Source organism: Mobula birostris, chromosome 26 (genome assembly GCF_030028105.1).
Source record: "Mobula birostris isolate sMobBir1 chromosome 26, sMobBir1.hap1, whole genome shotgun sequence".
In the NCBI taxonomy this organism is placed as follows: Eukaryota; Metazoa; Chordata; class Chondrichthyes; order Myliobatiformes; family Myliobatidae; genus Mobula; species Mobula birostris.
Genome location: NC_092395.1, coordinates 18,053,167 through 18,071,951, shown reverse-complemented (window position 1 = coordinate 18,071,951; position 18,785 = coordinate 18,053,167). Strand labels below are relative to the sequence as shown.

General features: G+C 41.7%; 1 protein-coding gene across 1 annotated transcript in view; it reads right to left on the bottom strand.

Moving 5' to 3' along the window:
* The window catches only part of adamtsl5 (ADAMTS like 5), a 139,538-nt gene extending 125,405 nt beyond the window's left edge, over positions 1 to 14,133 (bottom strand). The window contains exons 1-2 of the mRNA XM_072244513.1: positions 13,516 to 14,133; positions 13,093 to 13,165 (exon numbers count right to left, since the gene is read on the bottom strand). Of these exons, the coding sequence (XP_072100614.1) occupies positions 13,093 to 13,165; positions 13,516 to 13,547 (105 nt within the window). The 5' untranslated portion in view covers positions 13,548 to 14,133. The remainder of the gene's footprint in view (positions 1 to 13,092; positions 13,166 to 13,515) is intronic.
* Between the last annotated feature and the right edge of the window lie 4,652 nt (positions 14,134 to 18,785).

Here is an 18,785-nt window from a genome sequence, read left to right as displayed (position 1 = left end):
TTGGCTCTAAATATTCTACAGAATGTATAATATTCAATATTGAATTTGTTTACACCACTCTATCAACAGTTCATTTCACATCAGCGCCCAGGTTTGCACCTGGGGGTCAATCAGAAGTCTGGAAGTCACTGCCTGGATGTCGTATCCTGTAGACTGGAGACCCAGTGGAATGTCCGTGTATGTGGACGGGAGGGAGAGTGAGACAGAGCGGAAAGGGCCATGCTATGTTGCTGCTGGAATGCGTGGGGTAACATTTGCGGGCTGCATGCAACACATCCTTAGGTGCGTTGACACATTTCACTGTATGTTTTGAGGTGCTTGTGATAAATAAATCTGATTCTGATCATAACAACTGGCACTGTTCCCTCTAGGCTGCATGGGTGCAAAGCCATGCAGTAACTGCAATGTTTTCGCACACATCTCCCATCTATAAATTTGCTGATGATACAACCATTGTTGGTAGAATCTCAGATGGAGACGAGAGGGCGTACAGGAGTGAGATATGCCAACTACTGGAGTGGTGTCGCAGCAACAACATTGCACTCAACGTCAGTAAGACAAAAGATTTGATTGTGGACTTCAGGAGGGGTAAGATGAAGGAACACATACCAATCCCCATAGAGGGATCAGAAGTGGGGCGAGTGAGCGAGTTCCTGGATGTCAAGATCTCTGAGAAGCTAACCTGACCCCAACATATCGATGTCGTTATAAAGAAGGCAAGACAGTGACTATACTTCAGTAGGAGTTTGAAGAGATTTGGTATGTCAACAAATACACTCAAAAACTTCTATAGATGTACCGAGGAGAGCATTCTGACAGGCTGCATCACTGTCTGGTTTGGGTGGGGGGTGGGGTGGGCTACTGCACAAAGACCGAAAGAAGCTGCAGAGGGTTGTAAATTTAGTTGGCTCCATCTTGGGTACTAGCCTACAAAGTGCCCAGGACATCTTTAGGGAGCAGTGTCTCAGTAAGTCAGCGTCCATTATTAAGGACCTCCAGCACCCAGGGCATGCCCTTTTCTCACTGTTACCATCAGGTAGGAGCTACAGAAGCCTGAAGATACACACTCAGTGATTCAGGAACAGCTTCTTCCCCTCTGCCATCCAATTCCTAACTGGGCATTAAACCTGTGAAGATTACCTCACTTTTTAAATATATATTATTTCTGTTTTATGCACTATTTTTAATCTATTCAATATAAGTATACTGTAATTGTTTTACTTATTTATCTACTATTATTATTATGATTTTTTTCCTTCTTCTATATTATGTATTGCATTGATCTGCTGCTGCTAAGGTAACAAATTTTCCGTCACATGTCGGTGATACTAAACCTGATTCTGATCCTGTTCTGATTCTGACAAAGCCTTTGTGGCTGTGCAGCTGGAGTTTTCTTGACATTTAAACATTTAAAGTGCCACCCAGTTTTCAGGCCATGTAAAAATTTCCTTCTCCGAGCAATGGTTGGTCTGCACAGCTGTATGAAAATTAGAGGGAGGGAAAGTTGAACGACTTGCTATCCATAAAGCAAGCATAACCTATTAAAAGTTTCTTAAGAGTTAATAGAACACTGCCCCTTTAAATATAGGGACTGCAAAGGTAATGAAAACTTGAAATTATTAATCACATTAATGTTTGTTCTGGCACCCAGTGGATCTAAAAATATCCTTAGCTCCTGGCTGCTTAAGCCTCAGTAAGTGTGAACATTTGAAATAATTATGAAATTATAACCACCTTGAAAGTGCAGCACTTTCAAATAATTCCAGCAGACTTGCCAGGTAAGATTTCCATTTTAGAAAACCATGCTAACTTTGGCTTATTTTATCATGTACTTCCAAGTATCCTGAAACCTCATCCTTAAGAATGAACTCCAACATCTTCACAACCACTTAAGTCAGTGTAATTGGCCTATAATCTCCTATCTTTTGCCTCCCTCCCTTCTTAAAGAGTGAAGTGACATTTGCAATTTTACTGCCCTGGAGGGTCTCAGCCTGAAACGTCGACTGTTTATTCATTTCCATAATGCTGCCGAACCTGCTGTGTTCCTCCAGCATTTTGTGTGTGTTGCTTTGGGTTTCCAGTATCTGCAGAATTTCTTATGTTTATCATCCCGGAATGTCGTGATTCCCTTCCCCCAGAGCAGTTGTGAATTTATTCTACTCCAAGCAGTTATCTGGAAAATTCTGAAGAATCCAAACAAAATAGTTCACTATGCCAATATACTTGTTACAGTAAATAACTAAAGGAAGCAAGTTAAAGGATTAAATAGCAAACCTCTGACACCCACTGCTCAGTAGCAACAGAAGTGAGGAGTTCACTGCAATAGAGCCAATGTGCACCTCAGTACTTATTCAACGGAATAAGCCTTGTGCGCCACTGTAGTACAGTGGTTAGCACAATGCTATTACAGCTCGGGGTATGCCAGAGGTGCCGTTTTGTGAAGAGTCTATGTACATCCTCCCCGCGGAATGTGTGGGTTTCCTCCGGGTGCTCCAGTTTCCTTTGGGTGCTCTAGTTTCCTCCCACAGTCCAAAGACATGCCGGTTGGTCGGTTAATTACTGTAATTGTCCCATGATTAGGTTAGGGTTAATCGGGGTTGTGGGTTGCTGGGACAGCATGGCTCAAAGGGCCAGAAAGGCTTACTCCGCACTGTATCACTAAATAATAAATAATGAAGGGTTACTGCTTTAATTTATCACCCATGACTACACTCTATGATTCACAGAAAAAGTGAATTTATTATAAAAATACAGTACTGTGCAAATTTTCAGAAAAAGTGAATTTATTATAAAAATACAGTACTGTGCAAATTTTCAGAAAAAGTGAATTTATTATAAAAATACAGTACTGTGCAAAATTCTGAGGCACACATATATATTGTAGCTAGGGTGCTCAAGACCTTTGCAGAGTACTGTAGTAATTTTATGTATTGCACTGTACTGCTGCCACAAAAGAAAGTAATTTTATGACACGTGAGTGATGATGAACCTGATTCTGATCTGGGTCTCTATTGAGGACTGAGAGTGGGAAAGGGACAGGGAGAGGGGAATCATGGTTGGGAAAAGGGGAAGGGAGAGGGGAGGGAGCAGGAAGCACCAGAGAGACATCCTGTAATGATCAATAAACCAATTGTTTGGAACCAAAGGACCAGGACTGGTGTCTCAGGGCTGGGTGTGTCTGCACCTGCACCACCCACTGCCCTGGCACTCCCTATCTGCTATCTGTCTCACACGCCTCCCGTGGTGCTCCACCCGCTATATATATATGTGCGCAAGACTTTAGCACAGTACTGTATTTGTCAACATGGAGCAGAAATGTAAATCTGGCAGGAGCAAAGGATGTTGAGAATGGCGAGCATGGAATGCCATAGGGGGGTGCAGTTCTTTGGTGGTTCCCACTACCTACCTTCTCACTTCCCCTTTTCCCAACCATGATTCCCCTCTCCCTGTCCCCTTCCCACTCTCAGTCCACAATAGAGACCCATATCAGAATCAGGATTGTCAGCACTCACAGTACTGTGCCGAACCACCAGTCTGATGTTATAAAATTTAAAGAGACATCCTCATCTATTCACCTCTTTCTTTGGATACTTGTTACGTTGACATTGAGGTTGTAGCCTTGTTTTCCCAATGACATGTAAATACAGTGGATTCCGGTTAGTTGGGACACATCGGGATCAGTACAGTTTGACCATATTAAGCGGCAGATCTCTTCGCCGAAGCTTCATGGAAATAGTTAAAAAGGTATAAATAAGCCAAACTGTCATTTCACTGAGTAACAAATTATGTATTTAAATGAATACAGAACAAATTAGAATACTATCTCTACTACTACAGTACAATAAAACTGTGTATAAGTTCCTAATATTAATTGACGGAGAAATTCAGCTTAGGCTGCTGGGTATTTTGATTGACTGTAAGTGAACAAAATCATTGCAGATATCGAGTGTAGACAATGGACTACCTTTATACAATCCTATCTGTGATTGCATCCTCCTAATCTTCATATTCATTGTAACATCCAAGATGATTGCTGATACCTTCAGATTCTTCAGAGTTCCTAACTTGTTGAAGTGGTGAAATTATTTCACTTACACTCCCAGTTGCTTCTAGCACCTCCAAGCCTGAATGCTTGAAACTACAGTGAGTAAAACAGTTCTGAATTGTCTTACTGCTTACTTCTCGCCAACCATCGGTGACAAAATCACTGCTTTTTGAACACGAGCATGTGCAACTGACACTATTAACACTGTTTGGTCTAAGCAAGGTATAGTGTCTAACTGCAAACAAGAGCACATGTCGTATGCTAGCTAGAATCTGTTGGGCAAAAAGTCTTCTGCCCAATTAAGTGGCATAGTGTCCCAAATAAATGAAGGGAATCCCAACTATTTTCTCAATCAGTTTTTGTTCTTTAAGAGTTGATCCGAATAAGCAGCTGTCCCAGTTAAACAAAATCCACTGTACATAAAAATATTAAACATTAAGCACTGAAAAGATTTGGTGGATTAATAATCCCAGTTGGAGACAAGCTCAAAAGTAATAATCAGACTTAAACTGCTATTCATTTATCAATCTCACACGGGATTGCAGTATGCTTACATTCTAAGTCACATTAAGGACATGAGGTTATGGCTAAAATTTCAAACAAGGCACAAGGGAAGTTTTAAACTTCTTTTCAACTGTGCTGTATGTGGCCTGGAAACTGTTGTAAAAAGTTTTTTAAAGGACTTTTGCCTGTGGTAATAATTTTAAAAAAACATGGTAAATTTACGAAAAGTACTTGCAGCAACATTGAAAAACTGTTTTTTTTTGGAAGATCAAGGGTCAATTTAATGGAAATTTTCATGATAGTAAGGAGAAGTAGTAGGGATAGATTGTGAACAAGTATGATATTTTCATTGGACTAGGAGTGTAAGTCAAAAGATCAATCTGAACATTATAGCCAGGTTTTTGAAGAAATAAGGTCAGAAAATACACTCAGTATGTTGCGTGCAAGTTTGTGGTCTTCTGCTGCTGTAGCCCATCCACTTCAAGGCTTGACAGATGCTCTTCTGCACACCACTGTTATAACATGTGGTTATTTGCCTTACTGTCACCTTCCCGTTGCCTTCCTATCAGCTTGAATGATTTTGGACATTTTCCTCTGACTTCTCACATTAACAAGGAGTTTCAGCCATCAGGACTGCCAATCACTGACTTTTTTTTTGTTTTTCACTCACTGTAAACTCTAGAGACCGTTGTGCATGAAAGTCATAGGAGATCAGCAGTTTCTAAGAAACTCAAGTCAGCCTGTCTGACACCAACAATCAATCCACAGCCAAAGTCACTTAGATCACATTTCTTCCCCATGTGGATGTTTGGTCTGAACGACAACTGAACCCCTTGATTATGTTCGCATGCTTTTATGCAATGGGTTGCTGCCACATGATTCGCTGATTAAATATTTGCATGAATGTGCAAGTGTACAAATATACCTAATAAAGTAGCCACTGAGTGCATTTCTGTAAGTGCGTTAAAACTTGAGAATTGCCTTATATAAATGACATTTACTAAATCAATGATATTATTGGATAGAATGAAAAAAGGTGGGTACATGGATTTAGGCCAGAGATCTGCCTTCATTCTACTGAAGTCCAGTGACTAATTGGACTCCTCCCATTCCCAATGGACATACAAGGCTAGTTTTCTCTCTCTCAGTTTAGCTCTGCTGCCACTGTCAACAAAGAGAAGAGATGTGCCAAGGTCAATATTTATCTCTCAGTTAAGCTTCTTAAAAAATCTGGTCTTGGTCAAATGTTTGTTTGTGGAAGCCTCCTGTACTTAAATTAGCTGTTGTTTTCTGTACTTTACAATGATAACTGAACTTCAAAGGTTGCCTGATAGACATATATAACATTAGGATAGATTTTCAGAGTCTTTTTCTGGTGTGGAAATGCCAAATTTTTGAAGAAAAAGGTTTCAGGTGAGAGGGGAAAATTTAAAAGATAATTACAAGGTAAATGTGTTGTTTTTAATTACACGGAGAGTGGCAGCTGCTTGGAATATGCTGCCAGAATGATGGCAGAAGCAAATACGTTGTCAAAGTTTTTAAGAGGCATTTAGACAGACACAGGGACTCGGGATTAGTTTAGATTGGCATCATGGTCAGAATGGACAAGATGGGCTGAAGGGCCTGTTTGTATCCTGAAGGCACACACTCAGTGATTCAAGAACAGCTTCTTCCCCTCTGTCATCTGATTTCTGAATTGATATTGAACCTATGAACAGTACCTCACTACTTTTTAAATTTACTTTTGTTTTTCATTACTCATTTTAACTTAACTATTTAATATATATACATATATATATACTGTAATTCAGATCTTTTTCCATATTATCATGTACTGCATGTACAGCTGCAAGGTTAACAGATTTCACAATACAACCCTGATTCTGATTCCGGTTCCGATACTGTGTTCTATGTATTTCACTAGTGGTAAAGCACTTTCAGACATTCCAAGAGAGACATGAGAAACTTATTATAAGTAGTTTATTGTGAGAACATACCACCAAGCTTATAAAGATAAATAAAGATTAGCTTTATTTATCAAATGTATATCAAAACAAACAGTGAAATGCATTGTTTGCATCAAATCAAATCAACGAGAATTGTGGTCCAGGCAGCTGGCAAGGGTCATAGGTTTGTGGGCATGCTAACTGTGCATCTTTGTAATGTGGGAGGAAACCAGATCGCCCAGAGGAAACCCAAGCAACCATGGGGAAGAACATAGATTACTAACTCCTTACGGACAGCGGAGGGAATCAGACCCCGATCTTACCGCCGGCACTGTAAAGCGATACACCAACCACTATGGTACTGTGCCAACCCCATCATCAGCTTGATAATTTCCTCACCTTTCATTCCTGGAAATTTATCACTGTTCATTCTCAACTTTGAGTGTAGAGTCATGGAGTCCTACAGCAGAGAAACGAGCTCTTCGGCTCACATTGCCCATGCCCCCTGTTGTACGTATCGAAGCTAAATCCAATTACCTTCTTAGAGTCGTCACACACTGCACCTTGGCAACCCAGATTTTTGTCTAAATGTCTCTTAAATATCATGGGACTCTCTGCCTCCATCACCACAGCAGGCAGCACAGTCCAGACTCCAACCAGCCTCAGTGAGAGAGAAAAAATTCCCATACATTTCTTCTCTAAACTGCTTACCTCATTATCTTTTAACCTACACCCTTTAATCTCAGACACAATTCCCTGCAAACCCATCACCAGCTCGGGGAAAAGAGTTTTACTCTTTACCCTGTCCATTCTTCCCATAAAATTTATTTTCCTCTATCAGGTTATCCCTTTGTGTTCTCAGCTCCAAGGACAATAAACCCAGCCTGTCCAGTCTCCTCTTATCATTGAAATGGTCCAATCCAGGCACCATCCAGATGAATCTCCTCTGTACCCTCTCCAAAGAGATCATATCCTTGATGTGCAACTTAACCAGTAGTTCAAGACATTAAACAACAGGAATTCTGCAGATGCTGGAAATTCAAGCAACACACATCAAAGTTGCTGGTGAACGCAGCAGACCAGGCAGCATCTCTAGGAAGAGGTGCAGTCGACGTTTCAGGCCGAGACCCTTCGTCAGGACTAACTGAAGGAAGAGTGTGTAAGGGATTTGAAAGTTGGAGGGGGAGGGGGAGATCCAAAATGATAGGAGAAGACAGGAGAGGGAGGGATAGAGTTCAAGACATTAGCTCACCACCACCATTTCATGAGCAATAAGGATGGCCAATAAATGTTGGTTTAGTTAGGAAAATATCCAGATTATGTTACCCTATAGCTTCGTGCACTGAAGTAAAAACAAGCTAAAGAGATGGTGCGTGAAGTTGTTTATACATTTTCATTGCCCCTGAAATTGTTCATGTAACATAGGCAAGCATTGAAATTCACCAGATTTAAAGTTAAGTAGTAATCTCCTAACTGAAACGGAACAACGCGTATAGGATCATAGGGCTTAGGCCATTTGACCCAGCCAGTCTGTTCTGCCGTTCTGTCATGGTGGATTCATTATCCCTCTCAGCACTATTCTCCTGCCTTCTCCCAGAAACCTCTGACACCCTGACTAGCCGAGAAGCCATCAAACTCCACTTTAAAAATACCCAATGACTCGGCCTCCCAAGCCATCTGTAACAATGAATTCCACAGATTCACCGCCCTTTGGCTAAAATATTCCGTCTCACCTCTGTTCAAAAGGGACATCTTTGTATTCTGGTGCTGTGCCCTTTGGTCCTAGGCTTCTCCACTATAAGTAACACCTCTCCATGGCCACTCTATTTAGGCCTTTCAATATTCAGTAGGTTTCAACTAGGTCCCCCAACATTCTTCTAAACACTAATGAGTACAGGCCCACAGCTATCAAACACTTCTCATACATTAACCCTTTAGTTCTTGGGATCATTCTTGTGAACCTCCTCTGGACCCTTTTTAATGCCAGCACATATGGAGCCCAAAACTGCTCACAATACACTAAATGCAGTGTGACCAATGCTTTATAAAACCTTGGTATTACATCCTTACTTTTATATTCTAGTCCTCTTGAAAAGAACGCTAACATTGCGTTTGCTTTCCTTACCACCTGAAAGATAACCTTTAGGGAATCGTGCATGAGGACTCCCTAGTCCCTTTGTATCTCTGATTTCTGAATTGCTCCTAATTCAGAGAATAGTCTACATCTCTCCACACTATAACCTGAGTGTGAGCCAGCATGTAAACAATGTAGTGTTTTTAGCAGATACAAGAACAAGCCAATGTTTAAAAAAACAGTAAGCCACACTAATGAAGATCATTTGAAGGCATACAATGCACGAGGCCTAATCCAAATTGGTTTGTGGTAAGATATTAATAATTGCTAATTTGCTTTGAAAGTGTTAGTTTCACACTTTCTCCATGTAAAAATCTGTTCATCTCATTTTATCTTAGCAGGTTAAGTAAGCAATTGAATGGTGGAGGAGCACTGGGCAGACATGAGGCTTCTCCCTGTAGACTGCAAATCATCTTTGATCAGAAAGCAGGAGTGAATTTTAATTTTCAGTGACAGACTCCCACAGAAGGAACATTGTTCGTATGTGAGCTGTGGTCATGGCTGACAGAAGGCAATTTAACTGCTGGGACCCGCAAATCTGAGATCTGATCCTAATTTGATATTGATGCCCATACATTTTCAACTAGGGTCTTCAACCAAAGGGGTTAACTTCACTCAACTTCACTTGCCCCATCATTAAAATATTCCCACAACTAATGGACTCACTTTCAAGGACTCTTCATCTCATGGTCTTGATATTTATTATTGTTATTTCTTTATATTTGTATTTGCATTTTGAATTGAATTGAATTGACTTTATTACTTTACATCCTTCAAATACATGAGGAGTAAAAATCTGTCTCTGTTCAAATGTGCAAAGTGCAATTATAGTAATTTATAATAAATATTATGTGCAACAGGATAGTTTATATAACATAGAAATACAGTAGCAATCAGCATGAATTAATCAGTCTGATGGCCTGGTGGAAGAAGCTGTCCCAGAGCCTGCCGGTCCTGGCTGTTATGCTGCGCTACCGTTTCCCAGATGGTAGCAGCTGGAACAGTTTGTGGTTGGGGTGGCTCAGTTCTCCAATGATCCTTTGGACCGTTTTTACACACCTGTCTTTGTCAATGTCCTGAATACTGGGAAGTTCGCATCTACAGATGTGCTGGGCTGTCTGCACCACTCTCTGCAGAGTTTTGCAATTGACAGAAGTACAGTTCCCGCACCAGGCAGAGATGCAGCCAGTCAGGATGCTCTCAATCGTGCCCCTATAGAAAGTTCTTAGAATTTGGGGAGCCGTACCAAACTTCTTCAACTGTCTGTGGTGAAAGAGGTGCTGTTATGCCTTTTTCACCACACAGCCGGTACGTACAGACCACGTGAGATCCTCGATGATGTTTATGCCGAGGAACTTAAAGTGGTTCACCCTCTCAACCCCAGATCCAATAATGTCTATAGGGGTTAGCCTGTCTCCATTCCTCCTGTAGTCCACAACCAGCTCCTTTGTTTTTGCAACATTGAGGGAGAGTTTGTTTTCTTGACATCACTGTGTCAGGGTGATGACTTCCTCTCTGTAGGCTGCCTCATTATTATTTGAGATTAGGGCAATCAGTGTAGTGTCGCAGCAAATTTAATTAGCAGATTGGAGCTGTGGGTGGCAAAATTGTCGTGGGTATACAGGGAGTAAAGGAGGGAGCTTAGTACACAGCCCTGAGGGGCTCCTGTGTTGAGGGTCAGAGGGGCAGAGGTGAAGGAGCCCACTCTCACCACCTGCTGGCGATCTGACAGGAAGTCCAGGATTCAGCTGCATAAGGCAGGGTCAAGGCCGAGGTCTCTGAGCTTCTTGTTGAGCCTGGAGGGAATTATGGTGTTGAATGCTGAACTGTAGTCCAAGAACAGCATTCTCACATAAACATCCCTTTCTCTACACTCTGTTGGAATGCTCAAGTTGGGCAGTCTTGTTACAGTTATTATTCCATTTATAGAGTATGAACACAAGAAAATAAATCTCAGGGTTGCACCACAAACACGGGAAAATCTGCAGATGCTGGAAATCCAAGCAACGCACACAAAATGCTGGAGGAACTCAGCAGGCCAGGCAGCATTTACGGAAAAGAGTAAACAGTCGACGTAAACACTCCTGAGGAAGGGTCACGGCCCAAAATGGTGACTGTTTATTCTCAGTTGATTTGAATTACCTATAACAACTTTGATTTTTATTTACATAGCACTTTTGACATACAAAGGTCATAATGTACATCAAAATTCGATGTCAGGCTGTGTAAAGACAAACACTTGTCCAACCATTTGATTGTTAGGTCTGCAGCCAAAAACAATAAAGAATAGATGCTGAATATCTGAAATGAAAACAGAATATATTGGAAAGACTTGGTAGTTCAGGCAGCATCTTTGGAGAGTGGATAGGGTCACTATTATATTTATCACTTATTATCAAGGCAAAACATTCTCTCCCATCCCATTGTAAAAATTCTATTATAATCGTCTATTCTGAGTTCTAATGGCAGGTCATTGACTTGGGCTTTAATTCAGGCTCTTGCCTCACAGATGCTACCTGACTTAATGAATATTTTCTGTTTTTCTGATGCTATCTTATACGCATTACTAGCCTATTTCCAACCACGGTAAATATGGGGAGAAATATGAGATGAAGAAATATGACCTCCCTCTGTTGCCCCTCCTCTCCCCCTTTCTCCATGATCCACTCTTTTCTCCTACCCGATTCCTTCTTCTTCAGCCCTTTACCCTTTTCACCTGTCTCCCTCCAGCTTCATCCCCCGACCCCATCCACTCACCCACTAACACATCTTCCCCCCTCACCTGGTTTCACCTGTCACCTGCCAGCATGTACTCCTCCCTCCACACCTTCTCCTTATTCTGGCATATTACCCTCTCCTTTCCAGTCCTGATGCAAGACCTTGGCCCAGCATGTCAACTATTTATGCCCCTCCATAGGTGGAGCCTGATCTGCTGAGTTCCTCCAGCAGTTTGTGTGTGTGTGTTACTCTCGATTCCCATATGGCTCTCTTGTGTTTATGAGATATGTCAATAACCTGGAAAATGGGAAATCATTACCCATAGATTAGGAGCTGCCTCTTGACAAAGGCAGACATTGATGATGCAATTCATTGTGGCAGTACAGTTATTGGTCAAACAAAACGGGTGTTTGAAGACCACGTCACGCAGAAAGTGTAGAAGGAACAAAGGCTAGGTAACAGCTTCTTCCCCCAGGCTGTGAGACTCCTGAAAACACTGCTACTACCCAGAATACATTATCTTTGACAGTGCCAATAGTAGGAATGCTGTTATATACTTAAGTATACTATATGTCGTATCTACATCTACAGAATACTTTTTTATCTGTTAATATTATTGTATTACTGTTAATTAATATTCTGTATGAGACATATGTACTGTGTTCTTCACCTTGGCCCTTGGGGAATTTTGTTTCGTTTAGTCCTATACATGCTGACAGCTGAATGACAATCAACTTGAACTTGCCTGTCCCAAAACACATGCTCTATTGGACAACAGTGATTCATGACTTCCGACAGACTGCTCTACTCAGAGCCAACACGTCAAAGCATGGGGAAATACCACCAAGGCTACCCTCAAACTCACTCAAATAAGTAAATCAACATCAGTGCTCCCTCCCAGGTCAATGGCTCCAGCATCTAGACCACAGCTATATTTGGGAGGTCGGGTGGACGGAGATCGGCATGGCAGGCACCTGCAGACGCAGGGCTAACACCAAGATTCGTGATTGTTTATTGTCGTTTATCAGCACACCAGTGTAAAGAAGATTGCAATGATCACTAATCATAAAAATGCATAAAATCTCAATAAATAAAAATATAAAAGCAATCCTGTAAAACACAGCGGCCAAGTTCCCAAACACTATTCAGAGTTCTGCCACAGGAAAAGGTTTAACAGGCAGAGGGGGGAAGGACTCGGGAATACGCTCAGAACCTCAAAACCTCTTAAAGTAAGGCAGCATGCCCTTCGATTCCTGGCTAGCTCTGGCCCATGACTCCTCTCGGTGAAGAAGGTGCACTGTGTGAATGCATTGACACACGTTAAGGTCTGTGCAAGTGATAGAAGGAGCAGGGCGCCTCAGAAACGATGGTCCCGGGCAGTCAGGCACGACTTTTGTGGAAGAGCACGCGTTTCCCACAGTTCACAAACTCAACGGAAGCAAATCATTCTCCATCCCGAGGGACAGCCCGAGAAGACGTCTGAACAAACACAGGCGGCGTGACTGTAGACCACGTCTCAAGCTCATTTTAGACATATTTCCTCTGTGACAAATGATACCGACAGAAACTCAAGCACCAGTAACATTGAACGTGGTAGCCAGTTCATCTTAATTTTAACAACAGTTTCACTTCATGGGAAGGTAACAATGCACAATAAAACGCACGTGGGAATTAAAGTCGTCCATTAAACGCAAGCCAAAGTTGAGGTTTTGGTTTTCAGTGGTTAAATTCTTATTGCCACTCACCTGAGCCCCGCAGAATGCGCCACATCCCAGTACCAACCCTGCCAGCAGCCAAGATTTCCAGCAATGCCTTCTCCTGCGGGCGTTTGATAGGGAGTGCGGTGTGTAAAAAAAAAGGACATGAAAGAGATAAATGACTAAAGAATTAATAAAATCCCCCTCCCTGCATCATATGTTATCCCAAACCCCACTGCCCAAAAGAAACAGAATTCAGCATATAATTCATTCCAATTAAATAATGTGGATTCATTAGATCTTTAGCCGTTCAACATTATCAGAACGGATTGCATTACGTTGTAAGAAAAGATGCATGAAGCGGCACGTGCACGACGTTGCACAAATTCAAAGGGTTAGGTTTGCAATCTATGTAATTAAAATAATTTCTACTTGGAGCGGAACAGAACACTTTAAACACAGTGAACATACCAGGAAGATAAACGCAGCATGCTTGATCCCATCGGTAATGATCTCAGAGTGAGAACTTATCTTGGACTGTCATCTCGTCGTTTCATGTTTGTCAAATCTTCAGCGCCGATCGTCTGCAGCATTGACAGCACCCAAACTTGTAAAGGTGTCCAAAACTTCCCAAAATCCAGCTGCTCCGTACTGTCGACAGCAGTGGATTTGTAATATTCACTTGAGTTCTATGCAGCCAGTCTTGTCTTTCTGGTTTGAAGCTTTACGTGATTCAACGTGGTTCTTCAATAAATTCACTCCCACTTCCCAACGATTATTGGTCGCTCAACATCTTTTAAGAAATTCACCAGCGGTCCATAATCATTAAAAATCCTTCACGTTACAACTTTCTCATAAATTTTCTTTTCCGTTGAAATCCAAACATGTGTTTTACTAGTCACTTATACAGACAATTTTAACCAACACAAAAACACAGGTGAGTGATCGTTGCTAGGTCTATTAATTGGAAAATCCTAACCATCTGCGTGCTGAAATCGTCGGGAATGGCGTGAAGTTTTGAAGTTCCCAGCAGCTCAAAATCTCTAGAAGTGAAGAGTTGCTCTTTTCCGGGTGTCTCATGTGTGCATCAATTCTTGTAAAACAGTAGGTCACGCTCAGAGAAGTGCGTTACATATTCATGAACGGGGCGTGTTTTTGTTTAAAGGGACAGCATTCGATTTGGGAGCATCGATGAAGTTGCACTGTTTTGATCAATAATGACATGCAGAGAAAATTTACCAGGATGTTGCCAAGACTTGAGGACCTGAGCTATAGGGAAAGGTTGAAAAGGTTAGGACTTTATCCCCCGGAGCAAGGGAGAATGAAGGGTGATTGGATAGAGGTATACAAAATTATGAGGGGTATAGATAGGGTAAATGCAGGCAGTCTTTTTCCACTGAGGTTGTGTGCGTCTAGAACTAGAGGTCAGAGGTTAAGAGTGAAAGGAGAAATGTTTAAGGTGACCACGAGGCGATTAGCTTCAAGATTCAAGGTTGTTTAATATAATTTCTTGTACACAAGTGTATGAAGAACAAGATAATTGTTACTCTGGATCCAAAGCAGCACAAAGATTAAGAACATAATAATAATATTTAAATACACAGTAAATATGAATACATAAGATAGCTTGGATGTCTACATAGAATGATTGTATGTCCATAAAGTACATAAGGCCAAGTCATTGGGTGTATTGAAGGCAGAGATTGATAGGTATCTGAGTAGCCAGGGCATCAAAGATTATGGTGAGAAGGCGGGGGAGTGGGACTAAATGGGAGAATGGATCAGCACATGATAAAATGGCGGAGCAGACTCGATGGGCCGAATGGCCGACTTCAGCTCCTTTGTCTTATGGTCTTATGGTCTTACAAGGTGACTGACGGGAAATAGTAGAGTTAGGTAGGCAGAAGGGACTGTTTCTGTCTTGTACTATTTACTCTATGATTTTCTGAGTACTCTTGAGAAAGTGTTGATTACCTGCCAGGTGAAAAGCTTTTGTCCACATGCCATCTATGCCATCTAGACAGATCATTCCATACGCTTGATACTGTTAAAGTGGAGAGTTCTCATATTTAGACCTCACCATGGTCAATCAAGGCCAATATATTTCCTTGTCAGGATAGTGTGAGACTTCAAAATTCAAAGTAAGTTTATCATTGAAGTAGTTTTATGTCACCATATACTGCCATAAGATTCATTTTCTTGCAGGCATTCACAGCAGAACAAAGAGATACAATAGAATCCGTGAACAAAACTATCCACAAACAAAGTCTGACAAACAACAAGTGTGCAAAAGAAGACAAATTGTGCAAATATGTAGAGAAAAATAAATAAATAGTACTGAGAACATGAGTTATAGAGCTCGTGAAAGTGAGCCCATAGGTTGTGTTCAGTGATCAATTCAGAGTTGAGGTGAGTGAAGTTATCCACACTGGTTCATGAGCCTGATGGTTGAAGGGTGACAACTGTTCCTTAACCTGGTGGTGTGGGACCTAAGGCTGCTGTACCTCCTGAGTCCTGAAGAAGGGTCTCGGCTGGAAACGTTGACTGTACTCTATTCTATAGATGCTGCCTGGCCTGCTGAGTTCTGCTAGCATTTTGTGTGTGTTGCTTGGATTTCCAGCATCTGCAGGTTTTCTCTTGTTTGTGATTGTACCTCTCTTTTGTGATGGCAGCAACGAGAAGAGAGCATGCCCTAGATGGTGAGGATCTTTGATGATGGACGCTGCTTTCCTGCTTCAGCGCACTTCGTAGATGCCCTCAATGCTGGGGAAGGCTTTACCTCTGATGAACTTGGAGGAGAAGCAGCAGCTGACTGGTAACAAAACTTGCAGCAAATGTTATGGGGATGTGGGCGGTGCTGCACACGTGTCTTTGTATGGCATATACTTAACGAGATAGGACAGGTAACCCGAAGAATGAGAATGCTAGACAGGGATTGACAAAGCAAATTAAAACAAATACCAGTGAGTTTTTCTGCACTGACTGTGTGGGAAGTCGGAACAATGTTAAATTCACTCAGATTACAGGTGGTGGCACGAGAATGCTCGAGGCATATACCTGAGATCTTGCAGGTCTGGGAATCTGCAGGTGTAGGTGCAGGGTGACCTGTGGTAAGGATATTTGTGGGTGCAAGTGGGGGATCCTTTGCACAGTTAGCACACAAAATGCTGGAGGATCAACGTCTACAGAGAAGAATAAACAGTGGATGTTTTGGCCCGAGACCCTTCAGCAGGACTGCATCTGTAGAGTCGCTTGTGTTTGGACAGTTGTGAGGATCTGTGAATGTAGGTGTGGCAGGTTTGAAATATAAGTATGGGGACATGTAGAGTTAAATTGGGCATCGCTAGGTATAATGAGAATCTATAGGTTCAAGACAGGACTTTTTTTCTTAAGATTTGCTCTGTATAAGTATGAAGATACGTGGGCATAGTTCTGTGGATCTGTGTTATGAATATAGTGGAATGTGAATACACACTGACTGGTGAGTAACACCAGCCTGTATATTTATCATTAGCTGTGGGAACCTGAAATGGGGAGTGTGTGACAAACTATAAATTATTAGGTGAATCATTAGATCCCTGCAGCACTGAAGCCCAGTCAATGCACTTTTGCTTGCATTAAATTTACATTATTCATGGTCAGATGTGAAGGTTCTAAAGCTATGGAAAAAGCTATGTTTAGAACTGTGGCTTTATGAGTGGATGAATCCTAAATCAGGACTCCCTGATCTATTCATGTTAGTAAACTGAGGGATTTATATACAAATTAATGGAACCTTGGTTATAAACTTTATACGTTGCTCCCATACTTTATGGCATGTTTCTATTGAAGACTACAACCCAAATTACACTTTGGTAACTGCTGCTAATGTTTATGTGGAGTGTCCATTTGTTACGTCTGCAGTCTAGACTACATTAAGTGGTTGATTTATGTGATGGTCATGAAGGTCTGTGTCCAAACGCCCTGGTGGTCCAGGTGATATTCGTAATTGAGATCTTTATTTCTCGGACAATGAGATTTGGAAACCTAGGAGGAAGGGGGTAGAAAGGTGAGTAGGGACAGACACATAGAGAGGAAAAGAGAAGGAAGGTGTGACATTAATCGGACACATTTTCTTGATCTTCCAGGAGGTCAGAGCCTGCGTGTGCTGGGGTTGGGGGGTGGGGGTGGTGTAGTCCGAGTCGGATGAGACAAAGTTTTATTTCCCTTGCTCATATGGAAAATTCCCATCTCCTGCATCCTTCATTATCTTTCAATTATTTCCCCATGACATTTAAAATCAGAGTTAGGCAATCCTAATTAGACCCAAAAGTAGATCTTCATTATTCCTAGATACCAGACTCCCCTGAGTTAAACATACTTGTTTTCTTTCTGTAAAGTATACTTCCACAGACAATTATAATCTTTCACTGACTTGACTGACTTGACTCTGTACTGGTGAGCTTAAGTACTAAATGTCAGCAGTTAATCAGGACAGGGGTTATGGAGCTGAAGTAAGAAATTACAGCTAAACCCTGTTTATCTGCTAGGACAATGTGCATTTAATTACTGTTCCAGCAGGGGGCACTCTAGAGCCAATCAGCGGACGTTTTCTCTCTCTAATTAGAGTTAATTCTAACACCTCTGCGTACTGACCCTAGCTACGGTAATTAACTCAGGACCAGTCCAGGATCACCTTTTGCTTCTTCATTGTTTATATGTGCCAGCCACTCACTAGAATCATTTTCCAATTTTAACCAACATTTTTCATAGGTGTACAAATTTTTTCCAGCTTCGGATTGCTGGTTAGCGAACTCATTCTTGTCTGGTTATGCATTTTGCATTCTTTGTTTCCAAAGTTACATAGAACGTATAAGGAAATAGTGTTGTTGCCTCATAGCCTCAGTGAGCTAGATTTGATCCTGACCTCTGGCACTGTGTGTGTGTGTGTGTCTATATAGCCCATAACAAACCCTTAAACCCTTTATTTCATTGATCAGGCCATTACTAATCCTAGACTTCCTTTTCTGCACAGAAAGACACCTATGGTTCAAAGTGTCAGCTCACCACCATGCTCTCAAAGCAATTAGATGTCGACAATAAATTCTGTCCTTAGCAAAGATAAAGACCTTCTAAAGATGAAAGATTAGCTTTATTTGTCACTTGTACATCAAAACATGCAGTGAAAATCATACAGCGGAATTTCCCGGGTGGCCAAACTTTTTAATTCTGATTCCCATTCCCATTCTGATGTCGGTCCATGGCCTCCTCTTGTGTAAGATGAGGCCACCCTCAAAGTGGTGGTGCAACACCTTATATTCCATCTGGGTACCCTCCAACCTGCTGGCATGAATATAGATTTCTCCTTCTGGTAAAGAAAAACATTTCCTTTTCCTTCCCCTCTTCTATTCCCCTCTCTGGCCTCTTACCTCTTCTCACCTACCTATCACCTTCCCCATGTCCCTTCCTTTTCTCCTATGGTCCATTCTCCTCTCCTATCCAGTTCCTTCCTGTCCAGTCCTATATCTTTCCCACCCCTGTGGCTTCATCTATCACTTTCTAGCTGTCCGCCTATCCTTCCTCCCACCTTTTTATTCTGGCATTTTTCCCCTTCCTTTCCAGTCCTGAAGAAGGGTGTCAGCCCGAAACATTGACATTCAATTCCATAGATGCTGCCTGACTCGATCAGATTACAGTGAAATGTGTTGTTTTGTGTCAATGACCAACACTGTTTGATGTGCTGGGGGCAGCTCCCAAGGGTC